At 55.0% G+C, this 18,644-nt stretch overlaps 1 protein-coding gene across 1 annotated transcript in view; it reads left to right on the top strand.

Annotated features, from left to right (window-relative positions):
- The window catches only part of Tmem132d (transmembrane protein 132D), a 526,990-nt gene that overhangs the window by 358,251 nt on the left and 150,095 nt on the right, over positions 1 to 18,644 (top strand). The window contains 1 exon segment of the mRNA XM_047561780.1: positions 4,846 to 5,029. Within this exon segment, the coding sequence (XP_047417736.1) occupies positions 4,846 to 5,029 (184 nt within the window).

The following is an 18,644-nucleotide window of genomic DNA, read 5'->3' as shown; positions in this document are numbered from 1 at the left end:
TGGGCGCCACGGGGTTTTTGATCTCTCCAAATGAACGGTTAAGCTTTCATAGCTCAGGCGCTGTTTTCCATGTCTCCACTTTGATTTACAGAAACATCACAGGACTTGACGAGCTGGCAGAGGACACTAAAGGCAAAGTTAATTTCAAAGTGTCTGGTTACAAAAGCGTCCCGCTTTGCCTGAGCAGAGTTGTTTTGATGCCTTCAGATTCGGATTCCGGGTCTGGAGCGAGCTTCGAGGAAGGCACAGACCTGTGTTCCTCGGGGAGGTGGAAGTGGCTCTCGGGTCTTGTGCTCCTGAGCGCTGGAGAGAAGGTGGGGTAGTCCAGGGTCCGGGAGTGGGCGTGCTGCAGGGAGAGTGCCCAGCTCCCTCACTTGCCAGCCGGAGACCTGGACACCCTGGTCTTCTTGGAGCTCAGCTTCTCATCCATAAATGGAGAATCGTACTATTGTCCTATTCATGGGAACGCTCTGAAGATCGCGAGAGAAGACATCAAGGGCTCTTCAACCCACGCGACACATGAAAGAATACCCAGTCAAAGCCGATGGTTGTATCGCTCCAAAGATAGAGGCTGCAGAGTCCTAAGATGAGACTTGAGGGAATGTTGTCCTCTTCTGGCCCTGCGCGCTGCGGGGGCGCCCTGGAAAGCCTCCGGTTTGGTGTGTGCCCTAGAGCTCTGAGCTGGGGCCTCGGCAGATACGGTCCCTGTCCACACCTGAGCAGAGCCAGAACCTGCTTGCTGCAAGGGCTGAGTCCCTCCTGCTGGCAGGTTCGACTTTGTCTCTTGAATGGAGCCCTCTCTAGTGAGAAGGCTTGGAATTTGAATCCAGCATCCAGAGGGGCCCGTGTCAGGGACAGTTGTTGGGAAGTGGGAAGAGCTAACCGGGCTGAGGGATATCCTACATCGTCCTGTGCAAGAGGACCAGACAGCTAGCAGATGCCTCCACGGCGGCACGCGGGGCGAGGTCCTGAGGTGGGAAGGAGGCTGCCCGTGCCGTCCTTCTTCTCAGGGACGCGCTGCTGACCACACCTGGAGCTACTCCCGGGGAACACGTGCTGTCCGCCCGTCTTCCATACCAACCAGTCCAGCTTCACAGCAACGCTGCTGTCCAGGAGAGGTCCCCAGACCCTGCCCCGTTGCAGGAATGTTCTCTTTCTGTTTCATCTACTCTGGGGTTGAAGCAGGGGCCCTCTACCACTGAGCTACACCCCGACCCATTGTGTTTTACTCTAAGACACGGTCTTGCTAAGTTGCCCAGGCTAGCCTCAAACTTTCAGTCCTCCTGCCTCAGCCTCCTGGTGGCTGGGATCACAGGGGAACACCACTATGCTGCCGAGGTGCAGGTTATTGGACTCAGGGATGGGAGAAGAGCGGAGGGAGCCAGGGAGAGCGGGCCGTGCCTGGGAAGTGATGTCTCAGCGTCCGGTTTACCCACCTCTGCCCCTGGCTGGCGCTGTGTTCCTCCCGACTCCCACTCACTTACCTCTTCAGTGCAGGGTCTTTCTTCTCCCTCGATTGGCTGTGTGTGCAGATTTGATCCACCGTGGCTTCCTGATCTGCTGACTTGGCGCACTCTTTCTGGAATAGAGTACGTCCCAGGGCACGGCCATCCACCTGGACTCTGCCTCCGTGGTTCATGATTCCAGGTGTGTGTTAGAAACTCCAAATAAGAAAGTCAGAAAGGCAGAGGAAGAGGGCAGAGGGAGGGAGCTGACCTGACTTGAACCAGAACAACCGGAGCTCTGCAGGGCTGGTGGCCGGTGACGGTTTCCTTTTGAGGTCCCTCCAAGCAATGCTAATGCAGGTCCAGGGGGACAGTCACGCCACTGAAAGGGCACAGGCTAAACTTCTACTCAGCCTGCCTGTTCATCTGCAGATGGCCTTCTGGGAAAAACCAGAAGCTGTATTGCACGGTAAGTGCGGGTTGAAAGTTGAACACGACCACGCCTCTCAGGACACACACAGATGTGGGATCCTGTTCTTCCCCTCAGAGTCAAACACGACAAAGTGACAATGACTGCCAGATAAGCAAGCTTTCTGGAAGCTCTCAAGCGCTGTCTGTTTACAAAAGGGTACTCAGATTTCCACTGATGTGCCAGATACACACATGAGCTATTCCAAGCTGATCGGCGCGTGCAGAACATGTCAGGGAAACTCAGGAGCTCGGTTCACAGCCCCGTGCAGCAGAGCCACTCAGAAGCCCTCTCAGGTGGACAGGCCTGCAGGAGAAGACCTCGGGCGGACAGGCCTGCAGGAGAAGACATGCGCATGTGGTTGTGCCCCAAGTTAAGGCGCATGGCCTTCTTCAACTCTGTGCTGGCCCCCAGGTAATTTCAACTTGGAGCCCTGCGTCACCACATCCAGAGAGAAGACTCAGCTCAGAGGAGACCTGACTGCTGGCGCATCTGGGTCAGCAGAGATCCAAGGGAGAAGGGGGTCTAGCGGCACGGACCCTCCACCTCAGGGTACAGGAGCAGCGTCAGGGAGGTCAGCGGGGCTCCTTAGCTTGCAGGTGAACTGGAGTCCCGGATGCGCTGCTGGGTGGAAGGAGCTTAGCAGGGAGAGACGAACAGGTATTTACGACGCAGCGAGCGTCAGAGGCAAGGATGGGCATGGGGTCCAGGAAAGCCCAGTGTGCCCATGGGGCAGGGATGTCCCCAGCCTTTGCTCATTCTGCCCCACAAATGCACCTTTCCTGTGACTCAAACAGTGAGGGGCAGCTCCGCACAACCTTCCTAGAGATTTTCCCATTTCACCCTGGGAAAAATTCTTATACCATACCAAATTCTTATAAACTGTAAGTGGAAAGACACAGTTGCCTTCTCTGCATCTGGGTCCCACGTTTCTTCTAGTTGTGGACAGTAAGTCCACTGAGGGCTCCAAAAAGACAGCAACATGTGACTTACGAAAAGCAAGGTGTGTATCTGTGTGTGTGTGTGTGTGTTTGTGTGTGTGTGTGCGTGCGCACTCGCGTACTGTGGAATATTATTCAGCCAATACAAAGGTACCTGCCCTTTGCCACAGGTGGATGATCCTGGAGGACATTGTGCTAAGTGAAACGAGTCTGACAGACAAAGAAAACAGGGCACCATCTCACTTATATGAGGAACCGGGGGAAAGAGAGTCCACAGAGACAGAATGGGAACAGGGAGCCCCAGGGACAGGAGGGACAGGAGGGCCAGAGGAATTAGATTGGCAGACGTGTGGGACAAACTCGCCCAGGTCTGATGCCCAGCCGAGGCCTCAGTAACCAGGGTGTGCCGTGCGTGTGCCTCCCATGGAGGGTCCCCTGGCACGTCCCTCACTTCACCCTGCACACGCCACCCCGTGGGGGGGAGGGAGGCGGTCCCACCTCACTAAAACCCTTTGCTGTCTGTGCGTGTCCCACAGCACGTTAGCCACCCTGAGCACGCACAATGACATTCGTTTTAAAGAAGAAAAAGAAGAGAAAATGGGACTATCCACGTGCAGATTTATCCACAAACACAAAACGGAGGTGGGGGGAAGGGCCCCGTCGCCGGTGCGCTGGGTCTCCAGGTCCAGCGCGGCTCGCGCGAGGTGAGCCTGCAGGATCCACAGCAGGGGCATCGTCCGGCCTGGCTGCTGGGCATGGCTGCTCCTCGCGTCTGTGGTGAGGTGGCTTGAGCGGGTTGATTCCTGCAGCCGAGGCCTCTCTCGGGTCTTGGGAGGCCGTTCTCCTCCCTCCTCTTCCTCTTGCCCTCCCTCTCTCTCTCCATTTACTCCCTCCCTCCTCTTTCTCCTATCCTCACGGTCCCCTCCACCCGCAGTACCCCACCTCTTCCCTGCGCCTAGAAGGAAGGCCGCTCCCCAGAAGCCCCGCCCCCTAGAAGCCCCGCCCCCTATCCCCGAGCTCCGTGCTGAGAAGGCTGTTGATGGAGCCCTACGACGTTTCCGCAGCTCTGCCACCTGTAAGAGGGTGCAGCTGAGACTCCTGAGCGACCCTTTTGCAAAGTTGTAAAGTTGAGTCTTCAGGATGATCTGATGGACGGAAGGTGCTTCAGCCAGGGAGGCCTAGTCAGCCCCTCTCAGCGCGCCTTCCGTGAATCCTCGTCCCCGGGCTTCGCTCCTCCTCTGGCTTGAGGGAGGGCTGGTCAGTGTGGGGGGTGGTGGCCACCTCGTTGCGTTGCTCTGATTTTTTTAACCAGTCATGCAGAATAGCAGGCATTGTGTATAACAGACGATCAAGAGGTAAAAGAGGTAGCCAGCGAACTCAGCCAGCGAGAAGAGTTGCTGGTCTGATCCTAGTCGTCTAGCTTGTACTCCTTTCCAGGTGCAGGTCTGCAGGATCCCCGGCTGCCTAGACTCCAGTATTTGTCTCCATTACTCCTGCCTCCAGGTAGCACCTGGCCACGTCTCCTTGCCCATCAGCATGGAGCCCTGGGTCCTGAGCTCTTACCCACAGGCCCTGCTTCTGATCCTCTGAAAGTCTCTCACCAGCGAGAAAGCAAAGCCACAGCACCCTCAGGCGCCCATAGAGTTCTTTGCCCCCACCTCAACCTGGCTGTGGCTTTGCAAAATTGAACCCAGGTAGCATAGAGGTTTCTGAGCGGGAGAGGGAGTCCTCTGCGGAGGCGGGTGGAGAGCACTCAGGAGGTGCAACGCTCTTTGCCCAAATTATCTGCCGCACCCGACCGGGTCTTCTGTGTGTGCAGCTCACAGAATCAGGGAGTCGGGACCCTGGAGCGCTGGGAGTGAGCCCAGCACACACGGCAAAGCCCACTTGGATGGCGTGCCCCTCCTAAATGCCCCGTGCAGGTGACATAGGCGCAAGTTCCCGGGGTGGCCTCGCGCAGTCCCTCACGGTTGCTCTCTCCCCTCTCCAGCGCCGACGGCACCTCCTACGAAGTCATGCAGATCGACGTGCAAGTGGAGGAGCCCGGTGACCCGCCCGCCACACAGCTGGTCACGTGGCAGGTGGAGTACCCAGGAGAGATCACGTCTGACCTGGGAGTGTCCAAGATCTACGTGAGTCAGAAGGACTTGGTCGGAGTCATCCCGCTGGCCATGGTAAGAGCGCCTGCCTCGGGCTGTTGGTACAGAACTCCGGGACTCCGGGACGGGGACGTGCCGCGCTGTGACCCAGGCTTGGTGGGGAAGGTCAGTGAGCAAGAGCCAGGCTGGGGGGAGAGTAGCCCGCGACGCTGGCCGCATCAGCCAACTCTGGAAACGTGCCTTTTGAACTCCAGGTATTCAATTCGAGCGTCTTTGTATGAAAGTCGTTGCTGCTTTGATGTCTGCGCGTCCTGCGACGTAGATGGTTTGGGGAGTCCAGTCGCGAGCAGCGGTGCAGGCCACATCCAGTCGGGTGGCCACGCCTGGTTGGGAGGAGGGCTGAGGCCTCTGTCCCTGAGCACGGCACGTGACTTAGATTCTGCTGCCAGGAAGTCAGGTGCGTGGGCTTTGCCTGCAGATGGGCTGTCCCTGCTGCCGTCCTCCGTTTCCCTCTGAGGAAACTGAGGCCAGAGAGGCGCTCACCTGGGTGCCCAGGGCTCCCCGTCTCCGCTGGTCTCGCGAGCTTCCTATAAAGCAGAGCACACAGCCCAGTCATGGTCTCTGCTCCCGAGCCCGGCAGCCCCCACTCCACGCGGCCTGTTTCTCTCTCTGTAAAAGGTGGAGAGAAGCAGCAGCTGCTGGCCAGGCTCCGTAAGATGGGGCAGAAACTGGAGGGTCCTCGGGAGGAAGCCAGCCCGGGCACCCCAGCTGTCAGCTCCGACTGCGGTCACCTGCGTCACTGCAGCCGGCAGTCGGGGTGAGCTCTTTCAGGAAAGGGCCTGTTCCAGCCCCGTTTCTACCCCTGGGCGCCAGGCAGCTGTGGGCGCGGCTGATTCTTGAAGGGCATGGATGTTCTGGGTTCCAGAGCTTTGGGTCTGGTGCGTCCGGCAGGGCTGGCTGGGCAGCTGCGGTGGAACAGGAGTGAAGGTGGAGCCATGACTGCCCCGTCCAGAGCGCCCTGTGTCCCACTCCCTGGCTTGAGGGAGGGCTGGTCAGTGTGGGGGGTGGTGGCCACCTCGTTGCGTTGCTCTGATTTGTTGCTCTGACGTTCGTGGATGGAGATTTGCAAGCAATCAGATACGAATCCCAGAAACGCTACGGAGAAGGAGCCCGTCCTCCAGGCCCCTGCTGAGGAGCAGAGGGGCAGAGTGGGGGGCGGGCTGTGTGAAGCAGCGGGAGCCCCCGAGGTGGCCCGGCGTCACAGGGGCTGATGGGGTCTGCACAAATCACTCTGGCTGCAATTAGGAGAATGAGTTCAGGGGCCAGGCAACCTCAGAGGGCTGAGCCATGCTCCCCCAGCGACTCTGAAAGAGACCTCACGCCGGGTCTCGGACCCGTGCGTCTCCTCGGCACTAGATTTCCTGTTGGAAGGGGAGCAACCCAGGCTTAGATGAAGGCTCCAGGCGCTTAGGGGATAGCATCCTATGGCTGAGTGACCCCAGAGGTATTGTCCTCGTCTCAGTAACTCCAAGTAAATGACAGACATGTCCACACTGCAGCAATGGAAAGAGGGCGAAGGAGGCAAGGAGTGGACACGATCTCTTGCTTAGTGCACCACCTCGGCTCCCATCCCACTGGCCAGGGCCACAGCCCAGTGTGTGGATGGGGGACTTTCCCATGCACTGGAAATAGGTGTGAAAGAAATTTGGGAATAAACAATGACTCCAAAAAGTCCCCCAGATAGCTCCATGACACTACCACACAATTGTACCATGCGAGCGATTTTTCTGTTATGAGATACCCTGTGGTTTATGGGTTTTGAACAGAATCCTTTGCCTACATCTCTGAGTCCTGGAGGTAGACTTTTAGAAATACCTTTTCATCCAAAATATGAGTCAAAGGGTCTGCAGTATTGTAATGCTTTTTGTAACAGTTGCCACATTGCTTCTGGAAAGTTTAACTAATTTACAGTTCCACCTGCTGTGTATAATGATGCCCACTTCCCTGCAACTTCACCAACACAGAATATTAAAATTTAAAACAGAAAATTTATTAAGCAAAAATTATATCTCTGTGTCATCTTAATTTGCCCTCCTTGGGCTACATTTTTTATTTCCTTATTAAACATTTGTTCTTTGCCTGTTTTATTTTCCTACTGGGGATTCAACTTCTTATTATTACTTTGTTATAAATCTTTTTATAAAAGGGGAAAAAACCCACATGCTATTTAATTTACCATCTTGACCTCTCTTTTTTTAAAAAAAATTTAATTTTTTTTCATTTTAGTTGTACGTCACAGTAGATGTATTTTGACATATTATACATACATGGAGTGTAACTTCCCTTCTTGTGGTTGCACATGATGTGGACTTACACTGGTCTCTACTCACATATGAACATAGGAAAGTTACACCCAGTTCATTCTACTGTCTTTCCCATTCCCATCCCGCCCCCAATCCAGTGAACCTCCACTCCTCCCTCCCCACCTCCTGTTGTTAGTCAGCATCTGCATATCCAAGAAAACATTCAGCCTTGGGTTTTTTTGGGGGGAATGGCTTATTTCACTTAGCATGATAGTCTCCAGTTCCATCCATTTATCAGCAAATGCCATAATTTAATTCTTTATGACTGAGTAATATTCCAATGTGTATATGTACCATATTTTCTTTATCCATTCATCTGTTGAAGGGCATCTAGGTTGGTTCCATAGTTTAGCTATTATGAAATGAGCTGCTATGAACATTGATGTGGCTGCGTCACTGTAGTATGCTGATTTTAAGTCCTTTGGGTATAAACTGAGGTGTGGGATAGCTGGGTCAAATGGTGAATCTTTTCCAAGTTTTCTGAGGAATCTCCATACTGCTTTCCAGAGTAGTTGCACCAATTTGCAGTCCCACCAGCAATGTATGAGTGTGCCTTTTCCCCCACATTCTCACCAAAATTTATTGTTACTTGTTTTCTTGATAATTTCCATTCTGACTGGAGTGAGATGAAATCTTAGAGTAGTTTTGATCTGCATTTCTTTAATTGCTAGTGATTCTTTCTTCATATATTGCTGACCATTTGTATTTCTTCTGTGAAGTGTCTGTTCAGTTCCTTTGCCCGCTTACAGATGGAGTTATTTGGTTTTTTTGGTGTGAAGTGTTTTGAGTTTTTATGTATCCTGAAGATGAGTGCTTTATCTGAGGTGCGGGTGGCAAAGATTGTCTTCCATTCTGTAGGCTCTCTCTTCATATTATTGATAGTTTCCTTTGCTGTGAAAGTTTTAGTTTGATAAAATCCCATTTAGTGATTTTTTTAAAAAAAAATTTTTTTAGTTGTAAATGGACACAATACCTTACATTTTTTTATTTTTATGTGGTGCTGAGGATTGAACCCAAGACCTCACACACGCTAGGCAAGTGCTGTGCCATTGAGCCACGCCTCTAGCCCTCCATCTATTGATTCTTGATTTTCTTCTTGCACTTTAGTAGTTTGGGGAGGAAGCCAGTTCCTAAGCTGGCATGCTGGAGATTTGGGCCTACCTTTGCTTCTGGTAGGCACAGAGTCTCTGATCTAATGCCGAGGTCCTTGATCCACTTTGAGTTGAGTTTTGTGCAGGGTAAAAGGTAGGGGTTTAATTTCATTTTGCCTCATATGGATTTCCAGTTTTCCCAGTTTTCAACTATTTGTTGAAGAGGCTATCTTTTGTCCAGTGAATGTTTTTGGCGCCTTTGTCGAGTATGAGATACCTGTATTGGTGAGGGTTTGTCTCTGTGTCCTCTATTCTATACCTTTGCCTACCTGTCTATTCTGGAGCCAATACCATGCTGTTTGTGTTACTATAGCTCTGTAGTATAGTTTAAGGTCGTATTGTGATCCTCCTGCTTCACTTTCCTTGCTGAGGATTCCATCTTGACCTTCCGTGCGTTGTTCTGTGGCTTCATGTGTGATCATGTTGCTGTTCCCTGGATCTCTAGGACTTCTCCATCTTGAAGGACCGACATGCTTCCCCCTCCTCCTCTGACATGGGAAACACCTTTCTATATGTTCGTGACCCGAGCCATTTGATTGACATGTAGCACACAGCCTTACCCATTTACTGTTCACCTGCTAATTTCACAGGTTGCAATTTTTTTAGACATGCAGAGGGCTTTACCTGCTTGATTTTTTGTGTGGACAAATCCACTGACCTTTTCCATAACAGAAAACACTCTTCTTCCACTAATAACTTCCAGGAGGAAAGAGGGACCTGTTTTATTTGTTTATAAAATCTCCAAGTATTAAAATATCCCAACACAGCACACATGGGCAAGCAGATCTGCGACCTTCAGGAAGTGAAGCCAAAGGCGCACTGGATGACACTGGACGGTTATGCAGGACGGAGGACGTGAGGTCAACTTGGGGCACAGCCCGTGGCCTCCCCTTCGAGGTGGACATGGGATTTCACCTCCAGGAAGCTGGGATCTGAGGGGTAGCTTCCCCTGATGTCCATTCTCTTACCCAGTCATTCATTTTGTGAGCTTTCTTGCATTTTTTCCAGGTTAGGAGATGGACCTTATTCTGTCCTGGGTGCAGTGTGGTTTGCACCTATGTCAGTGACCCCACGGTGACCCCACATCTCAACTGGGAGCCGAGGCGCCTACTCAGGGGGGCTGGCGTCCTCCATGGAGATACAGTTGCTCTGAGGAGAGAGGTCTCGGCTCCGTGGCGGCTCCTGGCTGTGGCTGCCACACGGTTTTGGAGCTCTGCCAGGCTGTGAGGCGGCTCCCATGCCTGCCGGGCCGTCCTTTGAAACTTGGTCATGAGTGCTCTTCATTCCACACCCAGCGAGCGCGGTCTCCGCTCCATTCGGGAAGAGTCTTGTGGGGTCTGACGTGGGTGGTTGTTGCTCTCAGTCCAGGAAAGGGACACAGCGGCTCCTGGGCTCCTGGGACGTTCCAACCTGGCCCTTCCGCGGCAGGCCCCTGACCAGTGCATGTTTTGTCTTGTGCCTCAGCTTTGACGCTGATCTTTGGCTGTTACTGCTGAGCTGGGGCTTGCGCTGTGACTCAGTCTGGAGGTGAGGTGGGGACAGACTAGCTTTGAATCACCCTTGAAGTCAACAGAGGGGAGCCAGGACCCTGCAGCGACTGGACAGTATTCACAGTGGCCAAAGGGCACAGGCGTGTTTGCCCACCGGGCCCTGCACATGCCTGGGAGGCCACGGGTTCCAGGACCGGCCACATGCTCCTCCCCGAGAAGCGCACCTCGGACGTTCACCAGCAGGAACCCGCGCGCTCGCCCAGGCCCTGGCCCACCCCAGGCCCCTGCTCCCAGCGCTCTTCCTTGGTCCTGGCGGCCAAGTGGGACCCGGGGTGGCCCTGCTGTTTCCCTGCACACAGGGAGGACGCAGGCTGCATCTGCTGGTGGAGACCCTGCCACAGGGAGCCAGGGTGCCGGGCAGCCGTCTGCATGCCGGGGAAGCCACAGTGTGCACACAGATGTGTCCTCGGTCCTTCAACAGTTCATTTTATCCTTGGACCTTCACCCAAACCCAAGCCCCTTCCCGCAGAAGCAGCCAGGCTCCTGGGCACCCCCTCGGGCTCCCATGCTTCTCCTTAGCAGGGGCCGGGGCTCCCCAGCCCCAAACCCAGCCCACAAGTGGGAGGCATGCTGGCCAGTCGGCCCGCCTGCTCCGACTCCCCGGAACACTGAGTTCCTCCCTTGGACAACTCCTGGGCTTCCTCTTCCTTTCTTATCTCACTGTGTCCTCTTGACTCTTTCTGGTCAGCGTCCTCCTGCACTGTGAGCCAGGAGAACTTGCCCATCTCTGTCCACCTAGCAGACAAAACTTTCCCACTCGTTTATAAGCACACAGTCCTAACGTCATGAACTTTCTGACGAAGTGGACTTCGGGTTGCGCTGGACGGAGTGCATCTCCCTCCTTAAGTGAGGGGTCATCCCCCCATCAGCCACTCCTCCCCTCACCCCCAGGACCTCGGGCCAATGGCCAGGCGCACTGGGCACACTGCTTTGGGCACCCCACTTCCACGCTGCCGGCCCTTCCTGGCCCCCCGGCATCTGCATACCCTTCAGGAAGCACAGTGGCTGCCCGGGGCCCACTCCTGGGAATGGTCCTGAGTAGTCCCCTCCCCCTGGAATGCAGATGGTCCCTGGAGAGAGGGTGGCTGGGTCCCCATCGCCTCACAGTTTGAAGTCAGCACAGGTATGGTGCTGTGACAGTCACCTCTGAGATCAGGACGAGGGAACGGGCCCAAACCGTGGAAGGGGACTTCCTGTCCTGCCTCTCGGCATGAGCGTTCTCTTTATTTTCACACGGAAGCAGAGACTCCTGACTCTCCCGGTCCGACTTCGCAGCACCCTCTCCCGTGTCAGCCTGCTAATTAACATGCCAGGTCCCTCTGTTGTCTCACTCAGACTTTTTGAAAATTCAGCCGTGCAGGGAGCGCACCACCACCTCGTTTGCAGATGTTCTCAACCAAGTGCAAATTAAGATGCCGAGACAGCCCTCAAGAACCATCTCTGTGGAAGGCGCCTTCTCTCCTCGTGTGCTGTTGAGTGGCCACCGCTGCCCGAAACGGCACTGGGCAATCGCCGCACGCTCGGTGCTCACCAGGTGCCCGGCAGGGCTCGCTGGCCCTCCTCGCGTTCATTAACTCCTGGAACCCCAGGATGGCCCAGAACCGGGGCTACCGCTCCTGTCCCACCCCACAGTCGGGGGAGACACAGAACTTACAGCCTGGCTTTCCAAGCTGCCCGGCCTGCACAGTGAGATGAGCCGAGGCTCGAATGGACGGGCTCCAGAGTCCGCACTGGTAGCCAGTCCACCTCCTGCTAGCCGGAGCAGGAGTGCAGGCTGTTGATCTGTGCAGTGTGCAGAAAAATCCTTGGAAAATGCAAATGCAAAGACGTGCACTCACAAGATAGAAATGGAGAAGTCTCGCTGAAATAAGGAAATCATCTGAAAATGAATTATTTATGATGCGCACAGCCGCTGCCGTCTTCCCAGCCCCCTCGCTGCCTTTGAGCCCCCTAATGAGCCTCCTCTCCAGAGGCGATGGGTAATGAGCGGCGGCAGGGGCTGGGCCCCAGTGCTGCTGCAGGTACGCGGAACCCTTGCTATCGCCAGCTGCCGCGTGGCTCTTACAGTCCCGCTGTGCACAGCCAGTTGCTCGCAGTGAACGAATGCGCATGATGTGACTCATTTTGTAGGCACTACAGAAACACGGCCGACGGTGGAAATGTCTACACGTGTCCCCCGGCGCTGGAGCCCGGGCTCAGGGTACAGCCAGGCACACATTTCGTTTGTCAAGGCAGCTGATAATCAAGTGAGAAATAACGGAGCAAGACGATTTCAGAATCCGCGTGTGCTTGGAGAAGCAGAGCAGGGTGCTAGGAAGGAGGCCCGCTCCTCAGACGAGGTGGTCGCTGCAGAGGGGACATCTGTGCCCAAAGCATCCAGCCTGGGAAGATGTGAGCAGAGTCCACTGTCCAAGTAGATAGAAGGAAAAGTGGAGCTGAGGCCCAAAGCACGGTCAGCTCGGACAGTGGGAAAGTCCCTGTAGCTGGGGACGCTGGGTCCAGGAGGCAGTGCCGGGAGATGGAGCAGAGTGGCAGGAGTCGGGGACACAGACCCTCACCAGCCGGCGCACGTGCCGGGGATGGCTGACTGCAGGTGTCTAGGCCTGGACTCATCTGTGCACTAGGTCATGAGAGTCACTGCAAAGGCCCCGAGGAGAATGTGTGGGGCAGGTCACGGGGACGTGGGAAGATCAGCGTGGAGGCCGATTTTCTAGGCCGCATACAAAGGTGACAGGCCGACCAGGTGAAGTTGAACGGAGGTCTTGGGGTGGGGCAGCAGCACCTGCTTCTGACTGATGTGCAGGTCAGCTTTGCCTCGCGGTGACCAAAGTACCTGATGGGAACCACTTAGACGGGGAAAACCGGGGCTCGTGGCTTCGGAGTCTCTGTCCATGGATGGCTGACTCCATGCTCTGGGTCCGGTGGGGCAGCCCAGCAGAGGGAAGCTGCTCAGCTCATGGCAGGGTCAGGAAGCAGAGAGACGGGGAGAAGCCACGGGGAGGATGCACCCCTACAGGGCAGCACAGTGACCCGCCCCCCAGCCCCAGCCCACCTACCCACAGTCACCGCCCAGTCGGCCCCTTCACACCAGGAAGGCCCGAGGAGGCTGCGGCTCTCACCACCCAGTCACCTCCCCTCTGCATATTCCTGCGTTAACCGGCAGTGGGGGACCCTCGTATCCAAACTCAACACTGGATGAGGAGCTGCCTGAACAGGAGAGGTCAGCTCTGAGTCCAGACTAGACAGCACCACCTGATGGACCGTTGGAGATGAAACCTTGTTCTGTGACCTCAGCCATCCCGAGTTCCGGAAATGCAGAGCGCGACTGAAGAATAGAATCTCTAAAAGCAATAGAAACCTCAGTGCTCATCATGCCAGTGGCTCTCAGATTAGATGGCACGGCTCTAGAGTTACGTCTTGGGAACTCAGGAGGTCATGCATTTGCTGAGATGTCGGCCGGCACATTCCCACCTGCTCTGTGATCCCTCGTCCATCCTGTCCACCCCGCGCCACGCCCCTCGACTTTCCTTCCTGGTTGGCACTGAACAGACCGCTTGCCTATTGGCTTCTGCCTGGGTGCAGCCAAGGTGAGAGAGAGAATAGGAGGAGAGCAGATGGGAGCTTCTCCCCTGCCGGCCACCACTGGTCGGGGACCACGTGCTCCCAAAAGCACCAGCACTGTCAGTGGGTCCCCTTGAGCCCCAGCAGCAATGCCCATGAGGCTGCGCTTCAGGTAAAGCCCTGTGTCCACCTGCACCTGTGGCCTCCCGCCCCCACCCCTGCATGGTGGTGCAGGTGTGGGAACACGCTTGTCTTGTGCTTGCTCCTGCCCCTAAAGGCGTGGACCCAGATACTTCTTATTGTATTATAAATTGTTTTATTTGTAATTCAGATAAAATATCACCCCGTTTCTCTCGGCGTGTGCATTGGTAGACTACAGTGGGTTCTTATTTCAGAGCGATAAAGGGCGTGCTGCTTTCTTAGAAAGATACTTCTTTCATGAAGGGAGCTGTCACTCAAACAGGGCTGGAGGCAATGGGGTTGATGGCCACTCTCTGGGAGGGGACAGGCAGTGCCCGTTTCAGCCTCGCGGGGCACACGGCCTTCGTACAGCAGCAGAGCAGACAGCCACGGTGTGTGAGCAAATTGGTGCCACCGAGTCCAGGGAAGCCCTGTGCAGGCACCACAACTCAGATTTCATGTGACTTTCAAATCTTCCCAAATAGTGTGTCGCTTTGATGCGTTTGATGTAGGAAACTGTGAGAGCCATCCTCAGCTGTCTGCTCTCAGGACCAGGGCTGGCAGGCCCTGCTCCGCCCACCCCTGACCTGAGGGGCGTGTAACGGTCTCAGCCACGCCTGCGTTGCTCCCGCCGGGGGTGGGACAGTCCCTCCATGATGCACACGGATCCAACGTCTGACCTCCTGGAAAGAAGGTCCACTCACAATTTAAAAATGAAGATCAGATTCCAGGGCCAGGAGAAAAGCGTGTTTTCCGCAGTGAGCGTCAGAGACCCCCATCCTCTCCAGTGGCTTCTGCGAGGATCCAGGCAGGTGACCTGAGGCTGCTGCTCCCGGCTCCCTCAGTCTTCTTGACCATCACAGGTTTGTGACTCAGCTTGTTGTGGTCCCCGCCCAAGCAAGCCCTTCCCATGTGGGACACTTAGGTCACGTGACTGCTCCGTCTCAGGTCCTGGGTGGCCTCATTCACACGCGGGGTTCCTCCACCCCAAGCCTGCCTCCGTCTCCCTCACAGTCTCTGGCTAGAGTCACAGCCTGCGTCCTTGGCAGCATCCACTGGACTGTGTCAGAACCTGTTCTCTCTCCAGCGGTCAGTGACCTTGAGTTGACCTCGCCTGGAGGAGCCGAGGGTGCTGCAGAGAGGAGGGGGCTGCCAGCCCAAGAGAGACCCCACCTGCCACCGCGGTCGACCCTCCCCTGCGGGGCCGCCTCCTCAGATTCAACCAACCAGCTGCAGAGAGAAGATGTTTTTTTTAAAGAAATGTAACTGTATAAAATATGCAGAGACTGAGGCTTCTTGTCATTACTTCCTAAGAATGCAGTGTGACCCGTCACAGAGCGCTGACCCCGAACCAGATGGAACAAGCCGTCTAGTGTCAGAGTACGTGGCGGATGCTCGCGGGCACCATGCTGTCCAGGGGACGGGAACCCCTGTGGAGCCCAGTCCCTGCGGATGCCGCGGGATGACTGGAAGTCCCAGCTTCTGCTCGCTCGGAGCCAGAGTTGCCCGGCTTCTTGAATTGCCTTCTAGAAGCTCTCGTCCAGAATCTCAGCAGAAACTACCCAAAGCTGGAAACGCCTTTCACAACAGCTGGCTGGCGGGGAGGATCCGTGTGTTCCAGGTGTTCACCCGCCAGCCACGCCCACCGTCCGCTGTCTCCCGTGAAAGCCGTACTGTGCGCAGGAGAGACCATCTGAACCTAAGCCCCAAATTTTGGGAAACCTCTAGGTCCACATAACTGCGAGACACTGTCCAGCTCCGCCGGCTTGTGTGAGGCGGCTGTGCAGGTGGCGTCCCGTGTGGTGTGGTGAGGACCCTGCGCACGCAGCCAGCCTCAGCCTCCTGCTGCCCAGTCCATCCTCACCTCTCCCTGCCGATTCTGTGTTCCTGGCAAGTCTGCTGCTGATCTGTTCTGCACGTGAGCGAGCACCCGTGAAAGGGCTTTGTCGGCTGTGTTCACGCCTCTGTGGCGGTGGGACCCCAGTGCGGTCCACAGCAGAAGCTCAGTAACCACGCTGGGAATGAGTCGGGAGGAGCGGCACCTGCAGCCCTGGCCTGAGGGTTCACAGGGCCAGGCAGGGGCCTCCCTGCGCCTGTCTTCTCTCATCTGTGCAGAAGGGACAGGGTGGCCACGTCCACTGCATAGGTGGTGTGAAGGTTTGATGAGAGGGAATCTAACACCCAGCTCGGCAGCTGTACAGCGAATACTCTTGACATCCTAGTTATGGTCACCGACATGGCCGTTACTACCAGTGCTGGGTTATTATTAGTAATAATATGTGAACGCGTGAGGACTAGGCTAATACACTACTGTTAACAGCAATGTCAGCAAAGAAGCACTTTATGATATGAGCACCGAAATGTTGAAGCATTTATTACTTTCTTCTAGAAGCTTTCTGAGGAGGGAAGGAAAAGTGAACTTTGAACGTCCACTACAGATAAAAAGACTAACTGGAGAGCCCTTTAGTAGTCGGTGAAGGAGCCGTGTTCTAAATGGGCAGACTGGACCCCGATGCTAGGCACACATGAAAGGGTGAGGGTCAGTCTGTTAGGATACTTTCAAATTCAATCCCAACTGGCTTATGCAGAAATCAGAATTTATTGGTACATTATATATGATGGGATTCACTTGGCTACATAGAATTGAGTGCCCCAGATCGATAGCTTTTATGACCATGGTGGTTTCTTTTTCATTTAAAAGAAATCCAGAGACAGGATCTGAGACTAACAGGTGGCTTCCTTGTCCCAAGAGACCCAGGATCCAGGTGGATGCCCTCTCTCTTCCACATGACTACATTCTCAAAAGCACCTCATGACGCACAATGGCTGTTGAAGCTCTTGCCATCATGTCTGAATTAAAGGAAAGGAAGGAAAGCACAAAAAATTCACATAGCAGCAGAGTGAGTCCTGTCAGTATCCTGGAACTCTCAGGTGACATCCTGCTTGCCGGTCACTGTCCAGTACTCTGCCACTGGCCATCACCGTAAATGCAGTGAAGTCTGAGCTGAGCCCAGAGGCCCCTATGAAGGGAGGTGTGCTGCAGGGCTGCGGGAAGGCTGCACCCCGTTAAGATGAGGCTCGGTCACTAAGGAAAGGTGCAGAGCAGAGCTTGGTGGCCACCAGCACGTCTGCCAGACACACGCACCTGCAAGTCCCCATGGCTGCCCACTTGCTGCTTTGCTCCCGGGAGTCGTGTGGGAGCATGTGAGATGCAAGTCGCTTCCCCGACGTCCCTCATCCCCATCCATCCAGGAACCAGAGTCACCCTCAGGTCCACCCTCCTCTTGGTGGAAAATGCCGTCGCCTGTCAAACCTCATTCATTTCTCTAAAGCCAGGAGAAGAGAAATGTTTCCCCCAAGAGAAAACGTCTGTGCCCTTTGGCAGGAGGAGGAAGAGAGGGCGTGAGGAACCCCGCTCTCTGGCTGTCCTTTGCTGGTGGAGGTGAGCGGACACAGGCTTCAAAGACTCCCTCTGCAAAGACTCGCACCTCCTCCTCCCGAAGCAGCCGGGCACGCCGGGCTTCCCAAGTCTGACGGTGTGCCTGCAGAGCCCACAGCCTCCACCCACCCGGGGCTCTCGGCACGAGCATGCACATCTGTATTCTTCAGTGAAACTCAGGACTCCGAAGGGAGGCGTCCTGCAACTGGATAGCTGGTGAAGACCTAAGGCGGACATCTGCTCACGTTACGTAGGAGGTCGCTCGTCATTCACCAACGAGGGACTGTACGGTGCCTAAGAGTGCAGAGGACTCGTGGTTCAAGGCAGAACAGGATGCCAGCCCCCGGGTGCTGGTGATTCCATCTCGATCCAAAAGTCAAAATGGCATCCTGGTTTTAACTTTTGGATCGAGATGGAATCACCAGCACATGGAGAGAGAGAATTGCTTTTCAAATATTTTGAAACTCACATATTAAAACAAATGTGTTCACAAATGATGGTATTCTCATAGGGAACTTATCTATTTTTCTTTAACACAAAACTTATCAACAGGAAGTATTCTTTTCCTGACAGATGCTAAGAACTCTAAAAATTTCAGTGGGTGCTAAAATACGTACTTGGATAGAGTTAAAGGTCGGTCCCTGGGAGGTGATCATTCCACAGATGTTTTATTAATCTTTGCTTGATGATTGGCGCTCACGCTGCTTTTCAGTGGGGGCACATTAGAAAAACTACAGCATTTGTCTCTGCAGTTTGTATAAACCGGTCTTTCCAGTATGCAACCAAGTCCCTCATTACGTTTCTAAACAAAAGTGATTCTCTCAACCTTAGTCCCAACTTTCCTTTTGCTTTAAGGAGGAGACTGCGGATGTGGACGTGGAGGACTCTTCTCCTGTCCCCTACGTGGTGGAAGGGACTGTCATTCCGGCACCTGCTCTTCTCCCTCCTCCCTCCCCTCTGTCCTTCTCCCTGTCCTCCGCAACCCAGTCCTGAGCTTCCTGTTCCTGATGCCACACTTTCACATGCAAAGCAGACGTCTCACCTGGCACAGTGACACGTCCCAAGGGCACCGACTGCAGGTGCACTGATTCCAGGGCTGAGGGTCCCTGGAGCTCCTGGCTGTGGCTCACTCGCACCCTCCACTGGCTCCCTTCATGGTCGAAACAGCTGGAGCAAGATGGTGCCTGCTCACCTTCAGCCAGAGAAGGGGGACACCCTCCTCCACCCTCCTGGAGCCAGGCCTTGGTCATTCTGTGCCACAGCAGGTGTCGCTGGCCCTGGGCTGGTAGCCGTCGCAGTCACCTGAGGGGACTAGGGCATCTTCCTGCACCTATCACAGCCCACAGAATGGTGTCGCCCAGGCCAGCTGCGATCGGGTGACCTGGGCATCTGTGAAGCGCAGTGTCGGGAAGAGCAGACCTCTGAGGACCAGCTGGTCACTGGAGG

This window comes from Sciurus carolinensis, chromosome 8 (genome assembly GCF_902686445.1).
Source record: "Sciurus carolinensis chromosome 8, mSciCar1.2, whole genome shotgun sequence".
In the NCBI taxonomy this organism is placed as follows: Eukaryota; Metazoa; Chordata; class Mammalia; order Rodentia; family Sciuridae; genus Sciurus; species Sciurus carolinensis.
This window is presented reverse-complemented; position numbering and strand designations above follow the sequence as displayed.